Source organism: Cynoglossus semilaevis, chromosome 5 (genome assembly GCF_000523025.1).
Source record: "Cynoglossus semilaevis isolate Cse_v1.0 chromosome 5, Cse_v1.0, whole genome shotgun sequence".
Lineage (NCBI taxonomy): Eukaryota > Metazoa > Chordata > Actinopteri > Pleuronectiformes > Cynoglossidae > Cynoglossus > Cynoglossus semilaevis.
In genome coordinates, this window is record NC_024311.1 from 14,268,037 (window position 1) to 14,278,944 (window position 10,908).

General features: G+C 39.8%; 1 protein-coding gene across 1 annotated transcript; it reads left to right on the forward strand.

The window, feature by feature from the left end:
• Window positions 1-4,133: 4,133 nt before the first annotated feature.
• foxf1 (forkhead box F1) lies at window positions 4,134-7,818 on the forward strand. The gene is made up of 2 exons (XM_008310640.2): window positions 4,134-5,538; window positions 7,432-7,818. Exons 1-2 carry the CDS (start codon window positions 4,560-4,562, stop codon window positions 7,599-7,601), a joined length of 1,149 nt encoding a protein of 382 aa, XP_008308862.1. The 5' UTR covers window positions 4,134-4,559; the 3' UTR covers window positions 7,602-7,818.
• Window positions 7,819-10,908: the final 3,090 nt, after the last annotated feature.

Genomic DNA, 10,908 nt, shown 5'->3' on the forward strand with positions numbered 1-10,908 from the left:
AAAAAGGTAGACAGACTTCAGTTGAAGGATAACTAATTCCTGTTAAAACAAACATGTAAATAAATTCAAGTTCAAGGTTTGGTCAGCTGATTGATGGCTGTGACGCTTTCTTCTACAAACAGAGTCCCTGTGACCTCTGGGTGACCTCCTGTGGCCCCTCTCTCTCTATTTCGTTTGAAAAAAAATGTAAAGAAAATGTAAAATATATATATGACCCTTCAAAAACACTTGGAGGCTCGTGAACCCTCCAAATCGAGTGAAGGCTGCTTAACGCTTCAACTGATGGATCTACGGTCTATAATCAATAATCAATAATCAATAATCAATAGTCTGTGATCCGTCCGCTCTTACTGTCCATAATAGGCTGTTATTGTGAGTTAACCACTGCTGTGATGACGCGGCCACATCACACTGACTGTGATATCAACAACATCCTATGACGTCCTGCAGTGACGTGACTCCTACACACAGGTTCACGGGCCTCCAGTCCCGAGTTCCGGCCTCAAATTCTCCGTTTCCTCCGTTAAGTCGGTGTAAATCTGTGAATAAGTCTTTCTGGGCCACGTTCTGTTTTCTGTGCGCGCGAATTAAGAACCGCATGGGTCCGGAAAGACTGTCAGGACTGAGCACACAGATCACTGCACCGCCTCCACCTCCACCTCCACCTAAGTGGAGGAGCATTCCAGAGGACGCAGCGCTGTCAAATATTTCACTGAGGGACGTCATGGAAAAGTGTTGCACTGCGTCGGAGACGCACACAGTGGAGGGAGGTTCTGACCCCGGGACTCGAACCTCAGTCCTGACGAACAAAGAGGTGACACTCGTTTTCTAATCACACACACACTCGTGTTCAGATAGGCCCTTAATCGACATACTGTATATAAATATATATATATATATATGAAACACACATGAGATACAACCAAGACTGTGTACGTTCTGCTCTATGTCGTCCATGTTCAAAGTATGGCTGGAGGGCCAGCCCTGGCACGTCAACTGTTTTTCTCAATTGTCATTAGAGTAGACAAACACAATTAATACATATATATAAAAAACCCCAACAACAACATATTATGCTGCGTTATTAATATGGTTTCCTGTTATGTATATTTTAGAGATATTAAATTAATTATTCTGCTGTTAGTTAATTCTAGACGGAATTACTTTTCATCTCCTTGGCTATTTCAATGCTAATGTTTGATTATTTTTTGTTTTTATTTTTATTTACAATTTCTTGGCTAAAATGTATTATTTCTGGGCAAACGTTTGGCTAACAAGGGGCTAAAGCTCTGGACTAACATCTTCAGAGTTGTGTGTTTTGTTTTGTTTTTTACATAGTTTGACTTTAGTTGTTTCAACATTTTGTCTGTCCTCTGGTTATTTTTGTTCTATTTTGACTCACATGCTAATATATATGGCTGTATTTAGGCTAGCATGAGTAATTGATATTTGTAATATAATAACTAGCCTAAGAGTAAACTGCACTTGTTTGTTTGTTTTTTAGCTGGTTTAACCACATTGTTACTAACTCCATATACAATTAACCTTTTATCAATATTATTATTATTATTTTCTACTACGTATCTTATCGCTAATCTCTGTATCGTCTGGCTACTTTTGCTATATTTTTGTTAGCATCCGTTGTGCTAACTGAGCAAACAATAACAATTATGTGTTTAACTGGCACTGATTTAAGTCGTAAAAAATGGAAAAATGTTTTTCTTTGTTTAAGTTTTCCGAGTGACGTCGGGATTCTAATTTCTCCTTATGTTATCTGACAAAATGCTTTTTTTTTAAATAAAAAAAGCAAAAAATTTGCTGAAATCTTCCGTTACGTTGTACACATATAGCTGCATTACAGAACAAAAGGATTAAATTAAAGATAAGTATATGATAAATTGTCATCATTTCAATTATTATTATTTCAGGTTATTATTGTAAGTAATTTTGATCGAGTTTCAAAACAACAAGCAGAAAAACTTGTCGTTTGGATGTTTCAATCTCGAGGACCGAGCGGCGCATCACGTCCATCTCTCGGCCGTTACCGTGCGTCACACACCGGATGAGGATTAGAAGGGATTGGGCCAATAAAACAAAAAAATATATACCTGAGTCTACAAACAACAAAGTGACATGGGGCAAACGACGTACGAAGAGCTCCGAGAAAAAAAAAAGAGAGAGAGAGAGAGAGAGAGAGAGGTAGAACCTTAATGGAATGAAGTCATCAGCAGTGTAATGAAACGCAGTGGGCAGAGGGAGGACGGGAGCGCGCCTGGTGCGCGCTGGGTGGTCCCTCGTACTCTGATAAATGTGTGTCCCTGCACTGCAGCCGAGTGGCCCAGCAGGCACCGGTTAAAACAATACTCACATTCATTTATCCAAAGGGGGCTTTAAATCTCCTCTGGAACAGCGAGAGCTAACAGTGGCTCGGCTGTCACCTTCGCCGCGACCAAGACAATTCGGTAATTAATCGTTTTCTCGCTTCCCCCTACGGCAAAAAAAACAAAAACGACATGGTATCGATTTGTGAGTTGGAACAGGCAGTTGATATAAACCAGAGTGACACCATTTTTTTTTTACATACCGGAGTCTCATTCCAGTATGTTTCCATAAAAGTGGAGGAAACACTTAGGAGTTTTTTTTTTTTTACGCACGGAGATGAAGGTCGCCAAACGTTCCTCTGCTTTTACGCAGGAGAAAAAAAAAACTGCCCCACCACCACCACCACCACCACCACCACCGCCGCGCTTCACCCTCTATTGTATGTCACCCAGTAACGTATAACATAGAATATCACTGCTAAACGAGAGACTACAGAGAGACATGTAAAGCTCCTGACTACGCGCTGAGGCACACGGTGTGCAGGGCTGCAGCTATATCGAGGCTCTCCAGGGAACAATAAGCAACGTACTGTCAACAGTGTAAGGTTATGGACTGATCGTCTTTCAGTAGCTGCCGGGACGCACAGAAGCTACAGGGGGAGAAGAAGAGAAAAAAAAAACAGAAAAAAAGCAGCAAGTGAAGCAAACGTTCCTCCTTTGGAGACACAACACAAAAAGGCGCATGAACTTCTGCGTAGAATATAATTTAGTAAAAAAGAAGAAGAAGAAGAAGAAGAAGAAAAACACAAACTGAAGCTTTGGGCATGATATGAGACTCATTTTTTTTCTAATTATGCCAAATGGAAGCCGTCTGATTTTCCATTGTCCCACACATGTCCAAACGGGTTGAGACTCCCTGGGTGAAAGTCTGAGGGTAAAATATTAAATTCACTTACTTTGATTCCTCCGGATCCTTGGGGCGAGGGGGAAACGGGAGGCGCAGAAGTTGATCCTAATTCTCAGTCCGAGTCTCTGTGCTCACACTTCGGCGCTGCGCTGCTGTGCACTCCCCTCCTGCGTCCCCATGCGTAAATATTATGACTGCGTTACACAAACAATATTCTCCTGTGTTAAAACCGTCCCGTATCTGGGCCATTCGGCCGCTGCAGTGAGCACATATCGCATCACATTGACTATTAGTGGATCTAACTCTGGCTTTTGCTTGATTTTTTTTTTTAAATAAAGAAGGCCAGGGGGGAAAATGTTTACGTTTTGCAGTATAAACATCCTGCCCATGTTCCTGTCTATCTTCTTCTTCTTCTTTTTTTTTTTTTACCCGAATCAAGAGGTGGTGGTTTTTAAAAATGTGACGGTTTATTTTGCTGTAAGACAAATGATTTGTTCGCAACAAAAATGTTTAATGAAATATTTCAGAGCGTTTCGGGGCAGTTGGAAACTTGACCTATAGTGGATGTAGCAGACATGTGGCCTACTGAGCAGGAGACGTGCGGGATTCGACACTTAGGGTGCAGGGTTAGAGTTTAAAAAAAAATTCAAAATAAAAAAAAAAATACTAAATACTTATAGAGTTTTGTCGTAAAATGTTAGATTTTCTGAGTCTTGGACAAGGAGTGGCTATAAAGTACTTAATTAGTGGTTAAATTATTAAAAATCAAACCTTGATCTACATTTTATATCATATTCTGCACAAATCCCAACACTGGATCTTTACCTTCTGTATTTAAATGTACAAGGAAGAAGAAAAAAAAACTTTTCCCCCCTGAAAAGTGCTAACAAGGAAGAAGAAGAAAAAAAACTTTTCCCCCCTGAAAAGTGAAGGCGCACAGATGTGCACACTTACAGCCCACCACTGGAGTAGGAGGGATCTGGGCGGGCCCCAACATTAGGATGGCCAAGACATCCAGCTTCCAATGCTCTGATGGCAACAGATAAGTAAAAAGTGAGCTCCTCGGACGCACGACAACACACCAAGTGAAGTGGAAAGCGCGGCTCCTGTTTCTGCTCCTCGTCCCACTCTCGGACGCGGCGGTGTGGCTCCAGCACTGTCCCAGGACTGTGGACAGAGAATATCTGTGACTTTATCTGCGTCAGTTTCGAATTTACTACTGCGTTTACTCTTTATGCCACCGTTCAAGTGTCACAGTCTGTAGTTTCCACGAGTGGAAAGGAGCCTATTTTTTGTTCAACACCGAGTAGAAGTAGTTTTTTTTGTTACCTATGACGGCAGAGATCCAGCAGCCTCCAGCGCACACTCCTGCTCAGAGCAGCCCCATGTCTGCTCCGGAGAAGCCGCACGGACAGACGGCGGTGATGGAAACCGCCTCCTCCACCACTAAGACAAAGAAGACCAACGCGGGCATCCGTCGACCGGAGAAGCCTCCGTACTCCTACATCGCCCTGATCGTCATGGCCATCCAGAGCTCGCCGACCAAGCGGCTGACGCTCAGCGAAATCTACCAGTTCCTGCAGAGCCGCTTCCCCTTCTTCAGAGGCTCCTACCAGGGATGGAAGAACTCCGTGCGTCACAACTTGTCCCTGAACGAGTGCTTCATCAAGTTACCCAAGGGCCTGGGTCGGCCCGGCAAGGGCCACTACTGGACTATCGACCCTGCCAGCGAGTTTATGTTCGAGGAAGGCTCCTTCAGAAGGAGACCGCGGGGTTTCAGGCGCAAGTGTCAGGCGCTGAAGCCCATGTACAGCATGATGAACGGCCTGGGATTCAACCACATCCCCGAGTCGTACAACTTCCAGGGCAGCGGCGGGGGCCTGTCCTGTCCGCCCAACAGCCTGCCTCTGGACACTGGGATTGGAATGATGAATGGACACTTGGCAGGGAACATGGACGGGATGGCTCTGTCCGGACACTCCATGTCACACTTGTCGGCCAACAGTGGACATTCCTACATGGGGAGTTGTACGGGATCTGCCGGGAACGACTATCCCCACCACGACAATTCCGCCTCCCCTCTGCTCACCAGCGGGGGAGTCATGGAGCCTCACCCGGTCTACTCCAGCTCGGCCTCGGCCTGGGCTCCTGCGCCCACGGCCTCCTTGAATAACGGGGCTTCTTACATTAAACAACAGCCTCTGTCTCCGTGCAACCCGGGGACGAACCCGCTACAGCCCAGTTTGCCCACACATTCCCTGGAGCAGCCGTACCTGCACCAGAACGGCCACAGCGCCACAGATTTACAAGGTACGTGTAAAAAAAAACAATCATTTTTCTTTCTAAGTAAAGACACACTCTAGAGATAATGAAATCGTTTTTTAAATATATATATATTTTAAAAAAAGACTAATATCGTGGACCAACGGGCCTGGTGCTCTGCAGGTTTGTAGATCTGGTGCCAAATTACGCGTAATGGAAATAGTGAGACTGGAACTGGACCGTGTTTAATTTGGAAAAATTCAAATCCTGTCACTGCACACGAGAGGACGATGTATCACGGAGAAAACGTGCAACCAAACTGATGGTGATGAATACAATTATCTTGCTTTTATCGAAATAGAAAAGTTGGTGTTTAAAACTCAACAGGGTTCATTTCTGGGAAGGGGAATGCACTGGGGCAGTGAGGGGCAGTGAGGGGCAGTGAGGGGCAGTTGGGGGCAGTTGGGGTCTGCCGGGACAGTTTAAAGTCGTGCCAATCTCCAGGCAAAGGAAAACAAGCGCGGTTGAGTCCAGCCTGTCTTCATCACTGCCCCCAGGCCCCGCTGAGGTCAGTCTCCTCCGGGACTGGCGTGCATGAGGGGCCAACGTCGATTAGCTGTAAATAGAAGCTCCAGCTCAGAGTCAAGTCTTTAACGAACACAGTCTCTTTAATAGTTGTGTTTTAAGATAATGTTGAAAAAAAGGGGGGAAACATTAGAGAGATTAGATCGAAGATAAAAAAGATGGAACTGTGGATCGTACAGACGGTTTTTTTTCATGACCAGGAATTAAATTAAAGTTTTTTTTAGTGCCATCGACTCAAATTTATTGTATTAATGCATAAAAGTATTGGTTAAAATGATCATTTGTGGCAGTTGAACGAATACATTAAACGTTTTTGGGAAAGTTTAAACTTACATTTTATTTTACTAATATATATATGAACCGGCTTTTCATAGAAATATTAAATACATATTGTAAAACATATGTTTTTATTCTCAAAATGTACTTGTTCAACGAAATATTTCTATCAGTAAAATACACACAGTCGTACATTTTAGAATTGTCTTATAGAAAACGTTAATTGGTATTTTATTATATATTGCTGTCAAATACATCCATACATGTTTACAACTTTAAATTCGTTTATTACACCTTTATATTTGTTTTATGTCAAAAAAAATCAAATAGAAGGGAAAACAATTTGTTACATGTATTAAAATATCTTCGAATTTCTTCCAAAAAGCTTTCGCTAAACTAAACTGAAAAAAATTTAAAGATATTAAAGCATTAACGTTGTATTGGAAGTTAAAATAAAATATTTTTTAAAAAAAAGGTAAATGCAAAAGAAACTAAACCAAATCAGGGTTTATGCAAAAGAAACTAAACCAAATCTCTGCAAAAAATAAAATATTTTTTAAAAAAAAGTAAATGCAAAAGAAACTAAACCAAATCTCTGAACACTGTTGAAAAATATCGATTGTATTTGTTGTCGAGGTCAGTAACTGTAAAACAGTGTGTTGTAATGAATAATTTAACTGTAAATATGGGAGAATGTTTTCACACAGAATTCCACACTTATATAACAGTAAATAATAATTATCAGGTATTAAAAGGATACGTCATATTAGGCAGCCATTTATACATGTATATATAAATATATTTATTATATTTTGTAAAACTGACGCATTACATTGTAGTAAAGAATCCTAATATTCCATATATTTATATATAATGAGACTCTATTAATTAATAATTAGTTCAATATCATGAAGTCGTTTTTTCCTAACGTTCTGAATCATATCATGTTTTATTACATTATATATTGATGGAGCGGCCGTGAGGTTTTAACTGATTTCCTGCCAAAGTACAAACGGTTTTGGTGTTAAATCAGTGTGTGTGTGTTTGTGTTTGTGTGTGTGTTTTCGTACCGATGTGCAGGAATTCCTCGGTACCATTCCCAGTCTCCCAGCATGTGCGACAGGAAGGAGTTCGTCTTCTCCTTCAACGCCATGACCTCCTCGGCCATGCACTCTCCAAGCAGCGGCTCCTACTACCACCACCACCACCAGCAGGTCGCCTACCAGGACATCAAGCCCTGCGTCATGTGACGCGTCTCAACAGCAGAACACAGCAGAGCACAGGGGCTCGGTTTCAGCAGCAGCAGCAGCGGCGGCGGCAGCCTTCACTCAACCCTGAGTGAAGAACAGACAGAAGTAAATAAATAAAAATAAAAAACCACTGAGAGACTGAGCAGAGCCGAAAAAAGCCCGCGGCCTGGACGGAGACACGAACCCCGGACTGACTGTCCGTCCGTCCGTCCGTCTGTCTGCGTCCGTCCTGGTCAATCTTCCTCTTCGCGCAGGCCCATCATCACCTCCATCACCATCACCTAATAATAATATATAATAATACAAACTTTTGTTTTGTTTAATTTTTATTTTCCCCTCGCCATCATCATCATCATCATCATCTTCCTCTTCATCGTCATCATCACCAAAGACTGGACTGCTGTTTGGTACTTAGTCCTGCAGAGCGGATGACTACAGCCCTGCCGCCTCTTCACACCCTTATTCTTCTCTTCCATGTGTATTCTTCTTCTTCATCAAGTAGGCCCATGTTTTAAAATGCACACTATTTTTTTTTTTTTACGTTTCTTTTTATTGCGTTTTTTGTGTGTGACAATTTTAGGGGCTGAGGATTAGGACAAGATGGATTTGTCTTTTTCAGAGTTCGGATTTTTAATTGGAATCTCTTCGTTTTCTGTAAAACGTTTCAAATGTAAAATAAGAAAAAACTAAATTGGAAGAGGTAACGTCTCAATTTTTACAAATAGGTTATCAAATATGTTTTTAAAAAACAGTTTTAATAGTTATGGCCAAAAGTGATTTCTTAGTTCAAATTAAAACACGGAGGTCATTAACGTCAGATTCACCAAAAGGAAAAAAAAATGTAATGTTTGTCAGATTGTCGACTAATTCCTTTCACTGTAAGGAAAAATGCTAATAACGAAAATAACGAAATATTTAAAATGTCAATATAAACGTCTTTTTTAAAAAAAGTAAATCTTAAATCTAAGAATTCGCAGCTCTAGTTTTAATTTTTCAGAAAAAGTCAAAATTCTCATCATAATTTTGGAACGACATTTAAAAATACAATTCTATTGTTTTATTCCACATATTTTTTCCCCTTAGAATTGAATTTTCATTTGTATAGACATAGACAAATCAAACTGTAACCTGAACTGTTGTCATGACAACATGTCTCAGATGTTACAATTTAGGGGAGGAAAAAAACTTCAACCACTGTTGAAAAAGTCAAATTTCTTATTTTATCTTAACAGAATTCTGAGTAAAAGTCAGAACTCAAAAAAAACAAAAATCTATTTAGTCTTTTTCATCCTCTTCCTCACAGACCAGCCTCTTTGTGGATGTTGGATTAAAATGGACTCAACCAACACAAACTGTTAAGTCCTAATACAGATTAATATGTAAAAAAAAACAAAAAACAAAAAAACAAAGAAACATGAAGGCACTTTTTGAATTAGCCTATAAGCGCAACTTGTTTATTTATTCTGCAGGGCCTACAGTACATTGTTATAATTTCAGACAAATTGGCCGAGAAGGTTTATTCTTGGTGGTAACGTTTGTCCGAAAAACGCTTTTAATGTGTTTGAAAAATGGAGGATATATTGTAAGCACTGTTCTGTTACTGATGTTGTGTCGTGTTAGTTCTGTAGACTTGTACATTCTGCACTGTATATAGTATTATTATGGTATGTTGGTAGAAAGACTAGCCAGGCTCCACCAGTGAGGGCCGACCTTTAGGTTATACTACGACAAATCTTTGTAAGAAATAAAAATATATATCTGTCAGGCCTGTTTTACGCCTGAACTCACACACAGATGGTGCATTTAAGGGTTTCATTCCAGGCGTAATTATTAGCTCCTCATTGACTTTTACAGACCTCGGGATTTTTAACAAAGCATTTCTTGAAAAAAAAAAAATCTAACTTAGATTAGTTGACTTTGTCCTGTTAGCGTTATCAACCTCCACAAAAACTGAACTGCCTGTTTGGTCAAGTGTCAATGTCAAAAATCAATTTCAAAAAATTACAAATTAATTTTAGGCCATCGACTGTTTAAGTCTTACCCTCAAAAGAGTTGACCAATAAAACAGGTGTTAGATATTAACATTTCTATGCAGAAACAAATTTAATTTCTATAAAGAATACAATGTATCACTCTTTATACATGAAAACATATATAGTCAATACTTAACTTTTGGCTTTAGGTTCAACAATCAGGAGAAACTTCACATCTGCTGCAGAGACACCTGTGGGACAGATTGGAGTTTGCTCATAACGCCAGGAAAAAAAAAATGGCACAGACTTGAAACAGATTATTTGGGCAGATGAAAAAAAAAAACATAAATCATTGTCATGGAGACATTCTCAGCTGCTGGTTTTGTTGTTTTGTTTTTTAAGAAAAGAGCGAGAGGTTTTAACCCCAAAATCACAGCCGTTGGACTGAAACAGGAAGGTTAAGATGTCACGAAGTTGCCTCTGTACGAGTGGTCATTAGGCAACCGTTGTTCACTTTGTTCAAATCATAGGTATAGAGGAGTGGGAGTCAATGGAAGTGGTTCAATATGTGGCTCTGTGATTGAACGCCCTCACCTGACGACTGCTGATGATCGGCTGCAGCTTTCACTTTGACTCTGAAAAACAAACAAACAAAAAAAAGATCACAAAGTCACAAATCAGTAATGAATTATTACTGGAAAAGGGTTTTTTGAATTGATAGATATTTGACAGAACTAGAATGTGCAGAAACGCTGCAGGAATTAAACTGACTACAGTTAAAACCTAGTCAAAGATTTGATCTTAAATGAAGTGAAAATGAGAAAGCTGAGTGATGACATGTTCACAAAGAGATCCTCACACACTGATGTGAAGGAATACAGAAATATATAACTTTAAACGTAACCAGTCACAAACATAAACACCTACAGGTCACACTGTACAGGTTTGTGTCAGTGAAAATTATTACTGCGTGAAAGAAACTGAAGAATCAGTTTTAAAATACTGTCAAACCAACACACAGTCCTAGTGATTTCTCTGTTATCTGTCCAGTATTTCAGAAAACTAATATATTTAAACTGAATTACTGGAATTACTATTTGAAAGCTTCCTAAACTCAGATGTAAAATTCTGAGATTCTGAGAACTAAAAAGTTAATACAAATGACCCAGGACAACAAAAAAGCTTAAGTTTTGCCAAAAAGTGAAAAAAAGAGAAAATTTCAAGCTTATTTTGACTTTAAAATAAGAGGATATAAAAGTGTTTTTAAATGATTATTATTTAAGACAATGGGTGAATACGTTTTTGTTTCACATTTAACATAATTTAACAACACT